This window comes from Drosophila eugracilis, unplaced genomic scaffold (assembly GCF_018153835.1).
Source record: "Drosophila eugracilis isolate 14026-0451.02 unplaced genomic scaffold, ASM1815383v1 contig_386, whole genome shotgun sequence".
Taxonomy (NCBI): Eukaryota; Metazoa; Arthropoda; class Insecta; order Diptera; family Drosophilidae; genus Drosophila; species Drosophila eugracilis.
In genome coordinates this window covers 450,913-470,123 of record NW_024573245.1, presented here as the reverse complement: position 1 = coordinate 470,123, position 19,211 = coordinate 450,913, and the positions used below count along the sequence as shown (strand labels likewise).

The 19,211-nt window shown below is 39.9% G+C and overlaps 5 protein-coding genes across 9 annotated transcripts; 3 read left to right on the top strand and 2 right to left on the bottom strand.

The window, feature by feature from the left end:
- Window positions 1-175: 175 nt before the first annotated feature.
- On the bottom strand, window positions 176-6,917 carry LOC108106167 (probable multidrug resistance-associated protein lethal(2)03659). Of its 3 annotated transcripts, none has more exons than XM_017213078.2 (10): window positions 6,772-6,917; window positions 5,563-5,660; window positions 5,414-5,499; window positions 4,701-5,009; window positions 4,124-4,332; window positions 2,441-4,068; window positions 1,856-2,379; window positions 1,530-1,795; window positions 533-1,462; window positions 176-477 (listed from the first exon to the last, which is right to left on the bottom strand). In XM_017213078.2, the coding sequence occupies exons 2-10, from the start codon at window positions 5,637-5,639 to the stop codon at window positions 439-441; spliced, it is 4,068 nt and encodes a 1,355-aa protein (XP_017068567.1). In that variant the 5' UTR covers window positions 5,640-5,660; window positions 6,772-6,917; the 3' UTR covers window positions 176-438. The 3 variants fall into 3 exon arrangements, with proteins under 3 accessions (XP_017068567.1, XP_017068570.1, XP_017068568.1); XM_017213081.2 differs by lacking the exon at window positions 6,772-6,917 and adding an exon at window positions 6,712-6,731; XM_017213079.2 differs by lacking the exon at window positions 6,772-6,917 and adding an exon at window positions 6,517-6,642.
- Window positions 6,918-8,054: 1,137 nt separating this feature from the next.
- LOC108106071 (40S ribosomal protein S13) lies at window positions 8,055-9,006 on the bottom strand. Its single transcript, XM_017212929.2, has 3 exons — window positions 8,900-9,006; window positions 8,548-8,675; window positions 8,055-8,483 (listed from the first exon to the last, which is right to left on the bottom strand). Exons 1-3 carry the CDS (start codon window positions 8,920-8,922, stop codon window positions 8,179-8,181), a joined length of 456 nt encoding a protein of 151 aa, XP_017068418.1. The 5' UTR covers window positions 8,923-9,006; the 3' UTR covers window positions 8,055-8,178.
- A 211-nt stretch (window positions 9,007-9,217) lies between these two features.
- On the top strand, window positions 9,218-10,044 carry LOC108106087 (COP9 signalosome complex subunit 8). The gene is made up of 4 exons (XM_017212947.1): window positions 9,218-9,339; window positions 9,400-9,464; window positions 9,530-9,705; window positions 9,764-10,044. The coding sequence occupies exons 1-4, from the start codon at window positions 9,283-9,285 to the stop codon at window positions 10,012-10,014; spliced, it is 549 nt and encodes a 182-aa protein (XP_017068436.1). The 5' UTR covers window positions 9,218-9,282; the 3' UTR covers window positions 10,015-10,044.
- A 428-nt stretch (window positions 10,045-10,472) lies between these two features.
- On the top strand, window positions 10,473-14,861 carry LOC108106168 (serine/threonine-protein phosphatase PP2A 65 kDa regulatory subunit). Of its 3 annotated transcripts, XM_017213083.1 has the most exons (8): window positions 10,473-10,827; window positions 11,661-11,814; window positions 11,877-12,295; window positions 12,455-12,529; window positions 12,588-13,353; window positions 13,410-13,682; window positions 14,481-14,524; window positions 14,592-14,861. In XM_017213083.1, the coding sequence occupies exons 1-7, from the start codon at window positions 10,744-10,746 to the stop codon at window positions 14,483-14,485; spliced, it is 1,776 nt and encodes a 591-aa protein (XP_017068572.1). In that variant the 5' UTR covers window positions 10,473-10,743; the 3' UTR covers window positions 14,486-14,524; window positions 14,592-14,861. The 3 variants fall into 3 exon arrangements, with proteins under 3 accessions (XP_017068572.1, XP_017068571.1, XP_017068573.1); XM_017213082.1 differs by having other exon boundaries at window positions 14,481-14,861; XM_017213084.2 differs by lacking the exons at window positions 14,481-14,524; window positions 14,592-14,861 and adding an exon at window positions 13,993-14,393.
- Window positions 14,862-15,277: 416 nt separating this feature from the next.
- On the top strand, window positions 15,278-19,109 carry LOC108106203 (inactive pancreatic lipase-related protein 1). The gene is made up of 6 exons (XM_017213131.2): window positions 15,278-15,393; window positions 17,365-17,532; window positions 17,593-17,659; window positions 17,837-18,244; window positions 18,395-18,769; window positions 18,834-19,109. The coding sequence occupies exons 2-6, from the start codon at window positions 17,505-17,507 to the stop codon at window positions 18,976-18,978; spliced, it is 1,023 nt and encodes a 340-aa protein (XP_017068620.1). The 5' UTR covers window positions 15,278-15,393; window positions 17,365-17,504; the 3' UTR covers window positions 18,979-19,109.
- Window positions 19,110-19,211: the final 102 nt, after the last annotated feature.

The following is a 19,211-nucleotide window of genomic DNA, read 5'->3' as shown; positions in this document are numbered from 1 at the left end:
GCAATAAAATTATTGATGCCTTTATCTTAACAAACGAAGCTATTTTCAATTTTTATCACTTTATTTATTAATTAATTTGTAAGTAACATTTTTGTTTGTTGTAGAATGCTTCAGAAAATAGATTTTTTAGCTTTGTATCGCAACTATTTATAGAAATTAAAAATTAACCTACAAGTAAACAAAGAAAGTATTTTATTTTGATTAAAGGCACTTCTTTGCACTCAGTGAAAGTTAAATAAATACAAATAGTAAATTACGCCACAGTTTACAATCATAAGGTATTTAACATACACACTTACAAACATATTTACATTCACACTAAAAACACACATTCAAAATTATTAATAACTAATATTAACTAGTCTTAACCAGCTAAAGATTTGGTGACAAGCACCACGGCTCATTTTCAAAGAACATAGTTCACATAATAGTTGAGTTTCATGAGGAAAGACTGTGGCTCTGGGCGGTTTCAAATGCCTGAAATTATATTTCAAATGTTCAAAATATCCTTTTAAATTGTATTAAAACAAACCTTTTGTGCGATTTTCAGCAGACTCTCGTAGGTGGCATGACCAGTCTGCTTTACCATGCCGTGGAACACCTTCGATTCTGCTAGCGTAAGCAGTTCGTAGGGTGTTCCAAACTCCACCGCTCTTCCAGCATCCATGACCAACACCTTGTCGGAGTCCATGATGGTGTGCAATCGATGGGCTATCGTCAGAACAGTGCACTCCTTGAACTTGTTGCGAATGGTGGTTTGGATGAGCCCATCCGTCTGGGGATCCACATTGGCTGTGGCCTCGTCCATCACCAGAATGCGATTCTCACGCAGGATGGCCCTTGCCAGGCAGACCAACTGGCGCTGGCCCACGCTGAAGTTGGTTCCGCCTTCGGTGATTTTGCTCTGCAAGCCACTGGGAAGATCCGCCACCACATCCTTTAGCTTGACTGCCTCAAGGGAGTGCCAAAGCTTTTCATCACTGTACTCGTCGAATGGATCCAAGTTATATCGCATTGTGCCGGAAAACAGCACGGGTTCCTGAGGTATGATAGAGATTTTGCTACGCAGGTCGTGCAGACCCATCTCACTTGTGTCCCTTTTGTCTATGATCACGGATCCATCGTTGTAGGACAGCCGGAAGAGGGCATTGATCAGCGAGGACTTTCCTGCTCCAGTGCGTCCCACGATGCCCACTTTTTCCCTTGGTTTTATAACAAAACTGAGTGACTTTAGCACATTCTCCGACTTGGGATCCGGCGTATATCTCAGGCTCAGCTCGTCAAAAACGATTTTCCCTTGCTCTGGCCAGGTCTTGGGTGGCTTCTTGTCAACCGGCGCTTCCAACTCCCCCTCTGGCTCAATGTCCTCGTACTCAACCACCCGCTCCACGGCTGTCATTGTATTCTCCAGCTCAGCGGATTGACGCATTCCCCATTGAACCATACCGGTCATTCCCATGGCCTGCCAAAGAAAGAGAGCAGTAAGCGATGAGTAAGTCAACAGTTAATACTATTTCGTTTAAGCTCACCTGTGTAATGGCTAGACCTACATCACCTCCATTCGCAGGAGGAAAGATAAAGAAACTGAGTGTAATTATTGCAATGTAAACCACACAGAAACAGTCCAGCCAATAACCAAATGCTCGGGAAGTGCTAATAAACATGTAAAATGCTGAGCTATGCATGTCCTGATAGTTGTCAAACTCCGCCTCCAGAACGCGCTGAGCTCCAAAGGCTCGGATAGTGGACAGGCCGGTCAACGAGGCAGCCAAATGCGAGTACACTGGAGATCGAGCTATTAAAAAATTAGAAATAGTAAATTATTATCTTTATCTATAAATAAATCTCCACTTACTAATTGCCTCCATACGCTTCACATCTCTCGAAGTTTTTAGGTAGAAGGTACGCAGTTGATAGAAGATGATGCCCAACACTACGGTTGGAATGAGAAATAGCGGGTTAACAATAGCTATGACTATGACAATGCCAGCCAGAGAAAGGAAGATCTGAATGACGTCCATCATCACGGCAGGCAGTATCTCGTCTACTTGGCCCATATCCTTCGAGAAACGGTTTAGGATGCGTCCAGATGGATTCGTGTTGAAGAAGTACATGGCAGCTCGTGTGATGCCTCGGAACATGGAGTTGTGCAAACGAATTGAGGCCTTCATAGCCAGATTGAAGAATAGAAACGAACGCGCCACGGTTACCAAAATGGTCAATACTGTTATCACCGTGAAAATATATGTGTCCATCATTTCGGCGTCCACGGACCATCCCAGATCCTGCAGCCATATCGAGAGGCGAGGCTCCAGTTCCTCCGAGCGGACTGTGTCATTATTATCTGCACGGCTAGCCACTTTTCCCTTTTTGGTTACCCTACAAAAAAACATAACTTTAAAATATAATCATCAAATAATATTTAAAGCCAATTTCTTACCAGTAAGAGAGGAAGTAGTCACCCAACGATGCCAATCCTTGCGAGAGCACACAGAAACCCATCATCACGAAGAAGGCAAAGAATCCGCCGCCCGCCTTGAAGTATTTGCTGTACAGACGCAGTCCGATTTGTCCCGCCACCTGGCGCTCCTGGTTGACAGCCTGTTCCGCCTCAGCGTCATCCATGCACGATTCCGCAATGGATAGCAGAGATTGCTCACTATTGCGGCGCTGGTCGGAATGACTGTGACTGTAGCTGCCCGATCGGGATCTCGATCGCTCCTCAGAATGGTCATCCCGTTCTGGATCAGCCAGCATAGTGGCAAAGTCTAGTCCAGATTCACGTAGCGACTCGTAGGTGCCCACCGCGCTTACGCAACCTTTGTCCATTATCACAATCTGATCGGCTTGCTGCAAGAACTGCAGCTGATGCGTGGCCAAGATAACAATCCGCTCACGTAGATAGCCACGCATGCACTGTTCAAAGAGGTGGCGAGCCACATGGGTGTCTACGGCACTTAGTGGATCATCGAGCAAGTAGATGGAGGTCTCTCGGTACACAGCCCTCGCCAAACTGATTCTCGCTTTCTGACCGCCAGAAAGAGAAGCGCCACGCTCTCCTACAATGGTTTTATCCTTAAACGGAAGCAACTCGAAATCTCGCTCCAGGGCACACTTTTTTACCACCTTGGCGTACCGCCGTCGATCCATTGGCTGCCCAAAAAGGATATTCTGACGCACAGTGCCGGAAAAGAGCCACGGCTCTTGAGAGGCATAAGACATGGTGCCATTGACCTTTATCTCACCAGTTTCTGCGGGAAGTTCACCCAGAATGGCTTGAATAAGACTAGATTTACCGGATCCAGTGCGTCCAACAATTCCCAGCATGGTTCCTGGCTGAACCCTAAGATTTACTCCATTTAGCGTGTAGTCCGGAGAGTTTGTGTCCCATTTGGCCATCAGTCCGCTTATAGAGATTCCCGCCTCTGACAACTTGGCGTTCTCATTAATAGTGGTAAATGTTGGTCCCAATAGCTTATCCTCAGCTTCATCGCGATCTTCCTCTCCGTCGTAATGAACTGTGACCTGATTGCTACCTGCCGATTCTTCTGGAAGATCCACACTCTTGTCCGACACATTCGTCTCATCAGACTGCATGTATTTCTGAACGCGCTTAATGGACACCAGGGTCTCCGCCATTTGGGAGATGCCCTGGGGAAAGAATACGGTCATGGTGGTTCGCAGGATGTTGTAGTAGGCGGTGATCAGGAAGGCTACTTCAGGGGTGAGAAACTTCCCGAGTAGTACGTAACCCACCAAACTCAGAAAAATTGAGACTCTTGTCAGGAAAATGATAAAGGAGAGCAGAATACCTCTAATATATGACACATGCCGAATGCAATTGATCTCCTTCTTGCGGGCATAAGCCACCATATATTCAAATGGCAGTTCCCAAGCGTACATTTTGATCACCTGGATGCCCGAGATGATCTCGTTCATCATTCGCACTCTCTCATCAGTCCGGAGTGCTGTTTTGAGACGCAGGACCGATGTCTTCTTGCCCAGATACCCCTGCAGGGGGATAAACAGCAGCATAAATGCCACACCATACACGGCAGCGATTCCTATCTATAGAGATTTTGGTTTAGGCTTAAAATATAATATTTGTCAAATGATTACTTACTTTCCGGTACATCAGGTATGTAATAAATAGTGTCTCTAGCGGTCCTACCCATAGGTAGTGCACAAAAATGGTAGCCAGATCCAGCCGGCCCACATCGTTGGACATAAGGTTGACCACGTGTCCAGCCGTTGTGTCTCCCAGTGCTGTCTTGCTAAGCCGTAGAGCTTTTCGATAGATCATACTGCACATACCAACACGCATCTTAAGACCTTAATAAATATAGGGATGAGGATTAATTCTTGATATTATTTTGTCTTTAATAATCTATTCTATTATACCAAAAATTATGAAGTGGAATATATAATTCTTTTCAGACAACAATACTCTGTTCCTAAGGCATCTATTTTAATAGCTATCTAAATTCAACTTAACTAACTTAATGATACTAATTGGGTCTGCAGATTAGTATTTTATCTATGCCGATATTGTATAAACTCGGTAAGGGGGTTTTTTGGCTAGACTTATTAAGTCATTTTACAGTTGCCTAATAATTACAAATGTGGACCGGTGATGCTTTATAAATATATAATATTCCTCGGAAAAAATAATAATAATAAAAGTTAAACCGCTGACTCACCCACATGCATCGTGCCCAGCATATAAGGATGCATTATTATGACGTTAAGTGCACTGCACAGGATTACTCCAGCTGCATAGTAATAGGCCGATTCAATGGATTCCGATCCATGGGTGTAGTAGGCGATGAGTTCTAGCAGGAAGATCGGCTGAAGAGTTCGAAGACCCAGTTCCAGTAGGAAGAGAACCAGACCAAGAAGGGCGAAGTACCAGCCAAAAACGCGGAGCAGTGCTCTTAACAAATTTGGTTTTCCTTTGGTCTTTTCAAGTTCCTGCTCCCAAGAGGCACACAATTTGTTACCCAGAGTCTCTGAAATAAATCCACAAATTAACACAATTTAATCAAAGATAAGGGAGACAATAAATTCGGATTACGAAAACAATGATTACCCAGAGACACAGTTATCAATTTGGGAAAATAAAAACACAGAATCATGAGTGCAATTGAAGTAAAAAAGCAAATCAATTAAGACGGTCAACGAACATACTATGTACATGCATCGATCAGTCATATTAATTGTTCTCGTGATAAGTATGTACATACAGTGTGTTTGGAAAATGTAAGGCTCTTGGAATGATCTTTATCTATAACTATGACTTGCACTGATAACAAAAATCTTAAACTGTCATATATTGATATGATGTATTTATGCATAAATCGATTTTCAATTTCGCAATTCAGCATAATGAATCATAATCATAATTTCACCATACCCGATTTGTGCTCTTTCAAGGCCCTGTAGAGATCCTTGGTATCCAACGTGTCCTTTCGACCTTTGATAAAAGTGGGAATGGTGTACCTAAGGTAGTAAAAATGTATTTAAACCACAAACGTCTTTTTGAAATTTGGGGTTATTACTCACCAGAAACATGCTGCCGAAATAAAATTGGAACGTTCCCGGGGATTTTCCGGCAAATCTGCCGTCTTTACTGACTGCATGGTGTACTCTCTCTAATGAAACTGAAATAAAAGGCGTTATTACTCTTAGCATTTGTATGATAAGCTAAGTACTATTCGATATGGCAAATATGTAATTCTGCTGAGTGGTTTTAAAAACAAAAGTCGATATATGTGAGCACAAACACGGCAATTCTTAATCAAACAAACCGTGTTGTTTTATTTATCTACGATTTGTATTGACGTTGGCTTGACGACTTGGAGAAGTCAGCGTAATTTTTATTTTTTTGTAGACTAACTATGGGTTGGGTATTAAGGGATGGTTACTAGTCATAAGTTTTGTAATTCGTCATAATGAAGCTTGACAAAAGGCACGGGGAATCAGACAAATTTAAGAGGCATTTGGCTCCCTAAAACAAAACACCCGGTTTTCATTTCGTTCAACAGTAAATATCTAGTTAAAGTAAATGTTTCACAGTCAAAACTTGTTTATTGTTTTGCGTTGTTTTTCGTTTGATGAGTTGATACACTTTTTAAAATATCAAAACATATTTTTCAATGTTTCATCTTAAAAAAGGAATGAGAGAATTTCTTCCTACAGTTATTCATTGCGATGGATTGTTTTGGATTTTTTTTTTATTGTATAAAAGATCAATAAATATATGGTTTAAAAAGAATAAACCGTTTTTTCCTAAAGCTTTATATTAGCTTTATTTTATTTTATATCCTTTTTTCACAATCACTTGTGTTTTTTTAAATAAATATATGTATATAAGTGCCAAGTTGTATCCACTGTAATTGACTGTTTCTTCTTCTCTGCCTGTTTCACTCACGCCCGCTGAGAATAAGCACTTGGGACTTTTACCGTTTGCCCATATTGTATATATGTTAATACATATGTATATATTTATATACATACATATTTATGCGCGGGTGTGCTATCCGTACCACGTTGTTGCTGGCAAAAGGGAAAACTTTATCGGAATGTATGCAAATCCATTACATTTATCAAGCAACAAACAAATAATTGCGCACAGATAGCGGCCGCATCGATGATTTTTCGTTTCTCTGTAAATTATCTAATCACATGGATTTTTTCAGGCACACAAATTACCAAGCAATCGGTGAGCACAATTAAAATAATTGCCATTGCCTGCGAATCACATGTACGTACATTTGTTTCAATATTGTTTACATTCAACAATATGGTTATTGTTGCTAGCGAACGTGAAAAAATCGCGATAGAAGATAGAAGACCCGGCAAAGAAACAAAAAAGTATATACGTATTGTAAATAATAAAAGAAACTTCGGTCCGACCGCCGGAAAGGGCAGCAGGCTACTGAAATGCTGAATTCTGAACACTGGCGGTTTCGGCGGCTATCGGCTCTAAATACGAAAATCGCCCCCAACCCCAGGCGCACACAAGCTACAGTAGAGCTTCCTTAGCTGAAGTCGCCATATGCTAAACAAAAAAAAAACTTATATTTTCGAATAAAATTTCCTAACTGCAATTTAAACCTCATAGGAATTATCAAAACGAAATCACATTATAATATCGTATTATTCCATTTTCTTGAAATTTCACTGTGTATAACAAAATCAACATCAAGTTTACTTTTCATCTTCTACGAAACTGATGACCAAAGCACACAAAAACTCCAAACGAGCTGTCATATTTCTAACGATTATACATAATTATAATGATATGTATGTATATGTACTTACAAAAGAAGACATATTCATATATATGTAAACATTACTCACAAATTTCATTAATATACTTAGCTTTTTCCTTAAAAAAGTTCACAGATTTATAAATACTGATTCAAGTCACTGAAGTATGACTGTGTATTCGTTACTGCCACCCTGTCATGGAGTATGTATAGATGTGAATTGCAATTTCTTGTTGAAAGCAGTGCAACAAGTGCAATTAAAAAAATGGAAAAATATCAATTCTCAGCAGTATGTTTATAATGACTCCATTATGTTTCGCAAGGCTGTTTTTTTAAAATATGTTGTCACACAAAAAGTTTTTAATTATGATGATGAAAGTTGGCAATGGGATGCAACCAATTTAAAGCCTAACCTAGTGTACTAAAGTTTATTAATGAGAAATCTGGTCATTTTACATTTCAAAAGAATAAAGTAATTTTAATTTTTCACTATATTTCTTTCAGATGCAATTCAATAACTACTAAAATTAATTTTTTTAAAACAGTAAAATGTTTTCTAATAGTTTGTTAACAATTAACTTCTTAAACTTCAGAAGTATCTGTAATCCTTTTAGAAAGAAATTTCGGAAATAACACTTCATAAAATGACCTTTAAAAATAAAATATATATATTGGAAAAGATTATGCCAATCACACAAGATTAACTATATTTCTATATTGGCTATCATTTGCTTTGAACTACAACAAACTTTCCTCCAAATTAAAAAGGTCGCAACACAATTATTTAGTCTATAAAATAGTTCCGATTTCCAGTTTTATTTGTTGGGTTTATTGGTTGTACATTGGTGGAAATGTAGGACCCCGCAAGACTTGAAAACAAACTACCAACTAGCGAATCAAGGACGACTTAGGCAACCAAGGCGGAAGCGGTGCTCGACTCGTATTTCCAGTTGGGTGGCAGGACGCTCTTGGTCTTGTAGTAGCGGGCCAGACGGTGAATCCTGGACTCGACCAGAATCAGACGGAACTTGCCGTCCTTGTCCTTGCGGTTGCGCTCCAAATGCTTGCGGATGGCGACGGCCTTCTTGATCATGTGGTACAGATCCTCGGGAATGTCGGGCTTCAGACCAACCGACTTCATGATGCGCAGGATCTTGTTTCCGTTGACGAAACGCACCTGGGCAACGCCGTGCGAGTCACGCAGAATGATGCCTGAGAAAACCGGAATCCAGATAAACATAACCTCAAACAACAACATATCGGTGAGCGCACTTACCGATCTTGGAGGGCGTCAGACCCTTCTTTCCCAGCTTCTTAATCTGGTCCTTGACATCCTCGGCGTTCAGTTTTAGCCAGGATGGGACAGTACGTCTGTATGGGAGGGCTGATTGGGAAATACCCTTGCTGCGGAGAAATATACGAATGTTAGTGAGCGTTTATGGCGGCGCCTGTCAAAAGCGAATACGTTTGCACCATGTGCTTGCCCCTGCGGTGGATATTTAACGACCTTAGCCGCTCAGGGAATTACATTTATCACATTCATCTGATTAACCCGTACGGCAGACACATTTTGCAAACATTTAGCTTTGTGCAGTTGCATCAAAAACATAAAAAAATCGCATTTTTACCCAGGAGCGTGCATACGACCCATCTTGATAGTCTAGTTTTTGACACCGAAAAGAAGGTGGAGACTTTTGGCACGTTGACAGCTCTGCGATTGTGGAGACCTGTCAAATCTGCTATCGATAGTGGCGATAACAGGCAACCAACCGATATTTGTATAATACGTTAAAAATTCAAAGTAATATTAAAACGATATAATTAACTGCATTTTATTTGTTTATTCTTATGACTACTGTATTCAAATTTTACATAATTTAAATGCGTATAATCGAATACTCTTGTTAACTTAACTCTACAAAGATTCAGAGTTGCATTGACGGGGTTACCTTTTACAGTTTCACACTAAACGGTCTCACTATTGCTTTCCGACTAAGAATTTACCAAAATAATGCATTTAAATAAGTATAGTGAACTGGTGGAACGACTTGAGAACGAGGAATTCGAGGTGACGTAGTGTATAATCTGTCTATCCTATTACGAACTTAATAGCCCCCTCTATCAACAGCAAGTCGAACTAGGAGCTGAAGTCTACCAACAATTACTGGCGATTTATCTGTATCAAAACAAATTGTAAGTGCAAAACTTGTTTAGGGCACAACAACAATGTACATATATACATAACTGTTATCATTAAGGGCTGACGCTAAACTGCTATGGATGCGTATTCCGGCGAAATTAAAGGAGGACAAAGAACTGATCCAACTGAACCTGCTCAATCTGGCCCTGCAGAACAATAACTATGCTGACTTCTTTAAAAACATTAAGTACGAGTGGTCCGAGAGGGTAAAGTCGCCCGTGGATGATCTGTTGGGTAAGTTTTCTTTTTAAGGTTATTATAAAAAGAAATAAAAGAATCAATATTTATTTAGCAAAACAACGTGAGGAGTTGTTTAAACTGATGAGCAGCGCCTATGTTTCGATCTATCAGCATAATCTCTTGGAATTGTCCCTGATGTCAGAGGATGAGCTAAAAAAAGCATGTGAAGCCCTAAATTGGACTGAGGAACTCGACGGTGACAGGGTGATATTGAAGCCCAAGGTCCAGGAAGCTCCGGCCAGTCGCGGAAACGATGACCAGTTGCTCAAATTAACCGAGTTTGTAACCTTCTTAGAGAATTAAGCTTTAATAAAGTTCAGTACATTAATTTTATTTTATAGAAGCAATTTATGGCCACAAAGCGCTAGAAAAACCATCAAATTGTATAGATTTTTAAAATGGAATTTGTGGAATTGTTTATGCTTGTAGTGGGTTATACTAACTAAACTCTCTAAATCGATAGAAATTTGGAATAGCATATGTCGCGCCATTTAGTTTTGGAGCAACTTGCTTTTAAAAGAGTACTAGATATAATTTTGTTCCTTAAAATAATTCTAAGTAAACTAAACTATTACTCAATGCTATTAGACAAGGTAATTAAATTGAGATGTTAGTTCGTCTTTTATCTGTTTCTTCTTTTGTAAACTCAATATAGAGTGTTTAAAGATTAGAACGTACTTTTTCGTCATGAATAAAAGAAATTTATATTGAGCTATCGATATTGGCACATATATGAAATTATCGATAGTATCCACCAAACATCGATTTGTGTTCCAGCTCTACCGTTGTGTCACTTGAAGAAAAAAATATTAATTTGCACCGACGACGAACGATTTTCATTGGAAAAGCAATCAAAGGATATTGTGTAGATTACTTGCAAATCAGAACAAAGAAAACGAACATTTTTACATTTTTGTAACCCAAAAAAGTGAAAAGCGTCTGGCCAGAGGGCAAAACCAAATTGATTGCCTGCAGAATAGAAAAACCAATTTTTAGTGCGTTTGTGTGTGAGCAGCAGCAACAGCGGAAAAAATGGCAGCGAGCGACAAATCGGTCGACGATTCTCTATATCCAATTGCCGTTCTAATCGACGAATTAAAGAACGAAGATGTTCAGGTTAGTAATGGGTTAACGCCCAAATCGGCACATTTTTCTCGAAAACAGAAAAATTGTAGTGCTAAAACTGGGGAAGCGTGCCCTCTACTCCTCCGATATGTGATTGTAGTAGTACAAAAATGCGTCACTGTGTGTGCATGGCTATTTGTGTTGGTGGGAGCGTGTGCATTGAAAGCCCTGCAAAAATTTTACCAAATTTCGATATACACAAGATTAGTGTTTTCCAGAATAGCATAAAGAGAAGTTATTATCAAATAATTGAAATAATAACCTTGCTTTTTTAACTGCCTTCAGAAATATGTAGATTTTGTTATCTTACAGTAATATATATGTGTACATATGTATGTATATATTATATTTGCTATGTTTATACGTACAAGCTATTTGCAAATACAATTTGGAACTTCTAGCTTTATAAATAGAAGCAAGGTTTTAATCAATAATATGCGACTTACTTATTTTAAGGAAAGGGGGAAGCATGAGAAGTTTTAACCCGACTTCAATGACAATACATCAATTTATTTATTTATAAATATAAAATATACAACTACTCTGGTTGAAAAATACAATTTTTTCTATGTAAATGACAATTAAATCTTAAATTTAAAGTCAATTTTAAACAAATCTAAGTATATGATTAAGATTAAATAATTTCTCCGTCTCTTTTGTCAACCTATTTAAAACGAAATTATTCACCAAATAATGAAATTGACTTAAAGGTTTTACCGCATTACCAGCATTTTGAAGAGCTTTCAGTGTATTTTCTTTATTATTTTATAAATATAATGGCGTAAGCTCTTCAGTTTTAAATGATATTTTTTCTATACCAACAGCTTCGATTAAACTCCATCAAGAAGCTGTCTACTATCGCCTTGGCCTTGGGAGAGGAGCGCACACGTTCCGAATTGATTCCCTTCCTCACCGAGACCATATACGATGAGGACGAGGTGTTGCTGGCCTTGGCCGATCAACTCGGCAACTTTACAAGTGGGCAAATGGATAGAAAAGATTTTTTGAAAGTCCACCAATTTTTTGCTTTTTCTCGCTAGGTCTTGTTGGTGGACCCGAATTCGCCATGTACTTGATCCCGCCCCTGGAGAGTCTGGCGACCGTAGAGGAGACTGTGGTACGGGACAAGGCGGTAGAATCTCTGCGCACTGTGGCCGCTGAGCACAGCGCACAGGATTTGGAGATCCACGTGGTGCCGACTCTGCAGCGTTTGGTTTCCGGCGACTGGTTCACCTCCCGTACATCTGCCTGTGGACTTTTCTCAGTCTGCTATCCACGAGTCACTCAGCCTGTGAAAGCTGAGCTGCGCGCCAACTTCCGCAAGCTCTGCCAGGATGAGACACCAATGGTGCGCCGTGCAGCAGCCAATAAGCTGGGAGAATTTGCCAAGGTCGTGGAAACGGAGTATCTCAAGTCTGACTTGATTCCGAACTTTGTGCAGCTGGCACAGGATGACCAGGTGAGCAATTACAACAGATTAGTTAAAACCCTTAAAATAAAAAAACCTAGATTGTGAAACAAGCTTTCAAAAGGTCTTAAGAAAAGGTTTTAACATGTGACTAACAATCTTATTTTGCTTATTATGACCTGAAAATACTTATCCTAATTTATAATTCAGGACTCTGTTCGCCTTCTGGCTGTGGAGGCTTGCGTCAGTATTGCCCAGCTCCTGCCCCAGGACGATGTGGAGCACGTAAGTGGACATGGAAATCCAAAGTACCTTAACTTACAAAAACCTGTTCATTCTCTAGTTGGTTCTGCCCACGCTGCGACAGTGCGCCAGTGATTCTTCGTGGAGGGTACGATACATGGTAGCAGAGAAGTTTGTAGACCTCCAAAAGGCCGTGGGTCCTGAGATCACTCGGGTGGACTTGGTGCCCGCTTTCCAGTACTTGCTCAAGGACGCCGAAGCCGAGGTTCGCGCCGCGGTAGCTACCAAAGTCAAGGACTTCTGTGCCAACCTGGACAAGGTTAACCAGGTGCAAATTATCCTTAGCTCCATTTTGCCGTATGTGCGCGATCTTGTTTCGGACCCCAACCCACATGTCAAGTCTGCCCTCGCATCAGTTATTATGGGCTTGAGTCCGATGCTGGGCGCTTATCAGACGGTGGAGCAGTTGTTGCCATTGTTCCTCATTCAACTCAAAGATGAGTGCCCGGAGGTGCGCCTGAACATCATTTCGAACTTGGATTGTGTAAACGACGTCATCGGTATTCAGCAACTGTCACAATCGCTTCTGCCCGCTATTGTCGAGTTGGCCGAGGACTCCAAGTGGCGCGTGCGTCTCGCCATCATTGAGTACATGCCTGCTTTGGCCGGTCAGTTGGGCCAGGAGTTCTTCGACCAGAAACTGCGGGGTCTGTGCATGGGCTGGCTCAACGATCACGTTTACGCCATTCGTGAAGCTGCCACCCTCAATATGAAGAAGCTGGTTGAGCAGTTCGGAGCCCCTTGGGCCGAGCAGGCCATCATTCCCATGATCTTAGTTATGTCACGTAACAAGAACTACTTGCACAGTGAGTGTTGGTTTAACTAATTCCTAGGATTCGTTATTTCATGAAAATTTTTACAGGAATGACCTGCCTGTTCTGTCTAAACGTTTTGGCAGAGGTCTGCGGCACAGATATAACCACCAAACTATTGCTGCCCACAGTACTCCTGCTTGCCGCTGATCCCGTTGCTAATGTTCGCTTCAACGTGGCCAAGACCCTGCAGAAGATCTCGCCCTTCCTCGAGGCCAGCGTCATCGATGCTCAAGTAAAGCCCACACTCGATAAACTGAACTCAGACACAGATGTGGACGTCAAGCATTTTGCTGCACAGGCCATTGCCGGTATAGCTGCAGGTAAGGAATTATCGGTCTGACCTTGTCCGGGATAACAGGGTTTTCAATTTAAGTAACAGAAAGAAAGTTTGACACCACATCATTAGCTTTTATTTTACTTTTTAAGACACCTACATTTTCCGATACCTCAGAATTTAACTGTTAGTCTTAACAATTTAAACATCTTAAATCTGTTTTTACAAAACGTTGCACTGTAAAGTAGCAAAGTTTGAACAAGTGTCAAGAAGGAAACGTGAGAGTTACACAAATTCATTTAGTATAAATGTGCGTCTGAGGTTTGGCTTTAATTAATATTGCTGTCCTGCTGTAGAAATGGAACTGAATGTGTTTAGAACAGCAATACCGCCATGTATGGGTGCAAAAATTGAAGCGGCAATGGACTCAAAACTGATCGTGGAACCACCTCCACAGACAGCGGCTGCCGATGAAATTCTGCAGGAGATGAACGGCAAGGCAGCGGCAGCTATGGAGCCGCCTAAGGTTGACTCGGAATGTTAGAGGATGAGTAGCCAACCATAACAAGTGTAATGTGCCTCCCGCTTTCTCCAGCCAGATCCATAGCCAAAGTGTTTATAATTCCTTGCCCACGATAAACATATTCATACCTGTTTGTTTGTACAAGATAACGAAGCTAGAAGTCAGATTCAAGTGCGAGTATAGCAAATCAAATTTTGACCGATACTAATGTTGAACCATATTTCTCTGTCTCTTTCCCGGTATCATCTCCACCACGTGGCCGTCTCTCGTTTTCCCACTCTGTGTTTGTGTGCAATGATATATTTGTATATTTGTTTACAGCGTAATCAACCTTCTTGCATCTTTTTTATTCTATTTTTAAAACTGTATGTATTTAACGCCGGCAACAAAACATATTATGTAGCAACAACACTTAAGAATGGAAATTTGTAGTGGAGCCCGGGAGGTGTTTAACGCTGCAGCCGATGCTGGATTATGGATGGATGGAAGAAGTCGGGAGTTAAACGAGCGGACACGAGGAGAGCCACCAGGGCCAGCATGGGAGGAGACCCACTAAACGCGAAACAGCTAAACATTACTACTTACATACTTATATTATATATAAAATTACCATAGGCATAAAGATCATTATTAAAAACATGTGTAGAGTTTGGAACATTTGAACGCATCTGAATGCAAAATAAAATTGTAGTGAAACCATAATTGTAAATTTTTAAATGACGGGATTTTCTAAAGGTTTAATATACATAGCAGTGTTTAAACTCAACAGATTACTTTTTTTTTGATCCAGGATTTTTCTGATACCGGTTATTAAATACACATTGTAAATTTACGTTACTATTATAATATACATAATTTCTTTTAATAATGGTATAATTTGCTATCACTAACTCTCTTGGCACAACATTATATATTAACGCTCAAAAATTTTATAAAACCTCAATTAATTAAATCTAAAATTAGTATTTTTGCATTTGTCGAATCTAAAATTTTAAATTTGGAAAAAAAGTTTTTTAACTGTCAATTTTTTCTGATATCGATAGGTCCTAAACTGACACCTGGCGATAGTTGCGTTTGTTTCTTTTTATTGCTTGGCTAGCGGTGGCGAGCAGTTTTGAGCGAGAGATCAGTTGGACTTTTGCGACGGGCCGACGCGCTTGGTGTTTTAGTCGTTTCGCTGCGCGTGGGTAAATGTTTGCCTAACTTTTGGTTTCGTTCGATTCCGATTCCACTCGTAAGTGCCATTGAATTAGTCGTCTGGCGCTCAAGCCCCATCACATCACAATCACCGTGGAATGCCGAGTCAATAGGGGAATCAGATGCAAATTTGATTGGGCAAATGGGTGGAACCAATCAATTATGTGTACATATATAACAAAAATCCGAGGTGTTTGTGTGTCCAAATACAGGCGAATGCGGACCATTATAAATTTCCCCACTATTGTCGCAATCTCCGGGTCCGTTTTCCGTCCACTGACCTACGATCCACCTGCCCCTCGTCGGCGCAACAAGTGTCCATATACATATACTCTATTAAGTACGCGTTAATTACGCGCATATGTCAAAAATGCTGAGCTGTTATTACAATTATTGCTGCATTATTTTAGTTTTTTTTCGTATTCACTTCCCCCAAGTGGCGCGTTTTGCTAAACGTTTAGGTTTTTTTTTTACCTTCCGCCAAGTGTTTGGCGCCGATCTGAACCCCCGTCCCGTCCTCATGACGGCAATATCTGACGGCTAATTTTCCCCCGATAAGCCCGAATATATAAATTGAAGTGCTCTTTATTTATGTCCGCAGTATAACGACGAAATTGAGGAAAAAAAGGCCGGTACTTAAATTACGATTGCCTTGGGGAAGCTACGAGGGTCAGAGGGCTGCGATTTGTACATATTTTTTACAGTCTTAATTCACTACGTTAACTACGTTGTAGTGCAATGCGAGTAAATTACGAAGTGTTAAACAAATATATAAATATTATAAATATAGGGTCAAAATTTAATGTTTTTAATGACCACAAACTGTAAAATTTCGTTTATTAAGAAGGTTTTCATAAAAACAACATTATAAAGAAAAAATTTGCAACCCGGATTTTTAGTACAAGCCCAAGCATATTAAAGTCTTTTTTAAATACGTGACCTAAAATTAAGCCTTGAAATTCGGTGTATTTAATTATTAAAATCATGAAAGAAAGCTTTATATGTCCTTAACTTTTTAATTTTAAAAAACAATTTGTGTTCTATATATGCAATACTTTAAGTTTTAATACAAGTTATGGAAGTTTTACTGTAGCTTACAAGAGAGTGTGTGTGGCATTGCTGTAATTTCAAGTCTGCATATTTGAACATTGTAGTTTGTTCATTTAGCCTGGGTTAAGGTAATCTGTGGCAACGGACAGTGCGCCCTACAGCTTGTTGAACTAGCATCTGACAAACATTTCTCATTTTGTAATAGCAATAAAAAAATAAAAGCTTTATGACCTTTTAACATCCAACATATAATGGAACATTGCTGAGAGTGACAAGTGGGGTTTTGAGGGTTAAATGCTATTTATGAAATCATAAAAGATTTTTACGATATTGAAAATATATTTGCAGTATATAAAAAGCACACATTTTGATTAGCAATTTAATCTTATTAATTAAAAAGAAGTTAATGGATAAAGTACATAATACACTTACAATTTTAAAATTAGAGTTATCATAGTCTAAAAGCTATTGAACTTTGAAATTTACAACTTCGTAACTTTTTAATATTCTCCTTACTTTTGTTGGAAAAAATCGTTTAAAATTTAAATTTAATGAGATTCGTATTAAGTGCTTGACGAAATTCATAGACTACTTGGCGACAAGGCTTTTATAGCTTTAATTTATTACTTTCGTTCAATCACCTTAAAATTGATTTTCAAGTCCATAATGGGATTAGCGTTCGATTAAACTTGTTCAGCCCATCGAAGTGGGTGAATAATAGGGGGTTTTAAAATATTCAAGTGCCCAAAATCGGATGTTCCACTGTATGTACACATGAATGATGCATGGGCACCCAAAGTTTGGACCTCCAGCCGGACTTTGCCGCCGTTGGTACTACGCGTGTGATTCACGATGCTCATGCCGCAAAGCTTTTTTGGGCAGCACTTACTATTACTAGACTATCTTATCCGAAATATATTGAAATTTAATTAGAGTTATCAATTTCAATGGGGTTTAGGCCACGCCACAATTATCCGTCTAACCGAGTGTCCGGCACAGTCTTTGCCAATCACCGCATGGGAGCAGAGGATATCCGGACAACCCACTGGCCACGTAATCAATCATTTTATGGACTAATAGCCGCCAACCCCCAGTAACATGCACAAGGCCATTAAAAACAAATCCAGTAAGTGAGTGAGCGAAAATGGAAAATTCCGCTAATACAATTTGGATAATTATTGCACAGGGCTGCTCTGTGGGCTCAAGAACTCTAAGGCAGATCTGACGACGGCGAAGTTTATACTATATTACGGGTAAGTTAACTTAAATATGTAGATAAATAAAATATATAACATATAAATACAGCCCTTACTTATCAGAAATATTGTTGAATGAGGTTGCAAATTTTTTGAAAACAATTTATGATCAATTTATCATGGTCTTAGGTTTTAATTTTATTTAAAACGTACGTTTTATCTATTCATCCACAGACCTACGGTAGCAGATAGCGATATCTATGACTTAACCGATTTCCAAAGTTTATTGGAGGACGAGCACTTGGATTTGGCCAAGAATACCGTGCTTTATTTGCACGGCTATTTGGAAGATCCGGATGTGGAGAGCATTCACGTCATAGCTGAGGCCTATCTGGAACGCAAGGACACCAACCTTATCGTTTTGGATTGGGGTGAACTGGCCGATGGCAACTACATGTTCGATGCCTTTCCCAATCTCAAGCAATTGGGACCGGAGTTGGCCAAAGTCCTGCTTAAAATGTTTGACCATGGCCTGGACATTGAGAAGTTTCATATTGTCGGACATTCAATGGGCGGCCAACTGGCTGGAGTCCTCGGCCGCGAGATATTCAAACGTACCAAAGGTGTTAGGAAGCTGAAGAGGTAAATTTTGATATTTAATGAAGGTAATGGTAATGAAGAAGTTTTTTAGAAAACTTATATACAATTATTTTTCGTAGCAGATTTTTTCAATTACAAATGACCTTTTATCAGTTTTTATACATAACTAAATTTAACTTTTAAATTTTTCAGAATTTCCGCTTTGGATCCCGCATTTCCGCTCTTCTACCCGGGCACACACCTTTCTGCTAGTGATGCTGAGTTCGTAGATGTGATACACACAGATGCCTGGCTATACGGGGCTCCGACGAGCACTGGGACGGCGGATTTCTGGCCCAACGGTGGCCACAGTCTGCAGCCAGGTTGTCCGAAACGAAACTATAAGATGCTCAGTGATAACGATCTGTCCAGTCATCGTCGGAGCTGGTGGTTCTGGGCTGAAAGTGTCTCAGATCGATATCCCATCGGATTCGATGCTGTGCCAGCAAAGAAATGGGCGGACTTCAAGCAAAACAAAACTGTGGAGAATTGCCCGCCAGTGGTGATGGGTCACCACTGCCCGACGACGTAAGTACTGTATTTTAATTTAAAGCTGAAATTTGTTCCAATCGTTTGAAATTGTAATTTACAGAATACATGGCGACTTTTACTTACAAACCAACGGACAAACACCTTTCGCTCGAGGCAAAGAGGGTGCCGTGTACGTTGATCCCAAGGAGCTGCTAGGAAATACCCACAGTATAACCTGTGATTGCCCTCCACCCCAGACGAATTAAATAGACCATTAAAAATTGCACTTGGTATATTTTGTTATGTAGCTAAATTAATGTTGCTTTTATTGTATAATGTTATACACCACACTTTGGTATACGAAAAATATTTACATAAATTTTTGTTGAACTTAAAATATGTGAGTTTTTGTATATTATATTTAAACGAAGGAGTGAAGCGGGGTTTTCAGATTTGTAAACAATATTTAATTGCATAGACAGGCTGGTCAAAAGTTCCA

Coding starts and splice junctions, on each gene's coding strand:
- LOC108106167 (XM_017213078.2), bottom strand. CDS start 5,639: ATGCAGTCAGTAAAGACGGCAGATTTGCCGGAAAATCCCCGGGAACGT. Junction 5,500..5,562: donor ATTTCGGCAGCATGTTTCTG/GTGAGTAATAAC, acceptor TTACTACCTTAG/GTACACCATTCCCACTTTTA. Junction 2,380..2,440: donor GACTACTTCCTCTCTTACTG/GTAAGAAATTGG, acceptor GTTTTTTTGTAG/GGTAACCAAAAAGGGAAAAG.
- LOC108106071 (XM_017212929.2), bottom strand. CDS start 8,922: ATGGGTCGTATGCACGCTCCTGG. Junction 8,676..8,899: donor GGTCGTATGCACGCTCCTGG/GTAAAAATGCGA, acceptor ATTTCTCCGCAG/CAAGGGTATTTCCCAATCAG. Junction 8,484..8,547: donor TCTGACGCCCTCCAAGATCG/GTAAGTGCGCTC, acceptor CGGTTTTCTCAG/GCATCATTCTGCGTGACTCG.
- LOC108106087 (XM_017212947.1), top strand. CDS start 9,283: ATGCATTTAAATAAGTATAGTGAACTGGTGGAACGACTTGAGAACGAG. Junction 9,340..9,399: donor TTGAGAACGAGGAATTCGAG/GTGACGTAGTGT, acceptor CTCTATCAACAG/CAAGTCGAACTAGGAGCTGA. Junction 9,706..9,763: donor GCCCGTGGATGATCTGTTGG/GTAAGTTTTCTT, acceptor ATATTTATTTAG/CAAAACAACGTGAGGAGTTG.
- LOC108106168 (XM_017213084.2), top strand. CDS start 10,744: ATGGCAGCGAGCGACAAATCGGTCGACGATTCTCTATATCCAATTGCC. Junction 12,296..12,454: donor AGCTGGCACAGGATGACCAG/GTGAGCAATTAC, acceptor TTTATAATTCAG/GACTCTGTTCGCCTTCTGGC. Junction 12,530..12,587: donor CCCAGGACGATGTGGAGCAC/GTAAGTGGACAT, acceptor TTCATTCTCTAG/TTGGTTCTGCCCACGCTGCG.
- LOC108106203 (XM_017213131.2), top strand. CDS start 17,505: ATGCACAAGGCCATTAAAAACAAATCCA. Junction 17,533..17,592: donor GGCCATTAAAAACAAATCCA/GTAAGTGAGTGA, acceptor ATTATTGCACAG/GGCTGCTCTGTGGGCTCAAG. Junction 18,770..18,833: donor GGTCACCACTGCCCGACGAC/GTAAGTACTGTA, acceptor TGTAATTTACAG/AATACATGGCGACTTTTACT.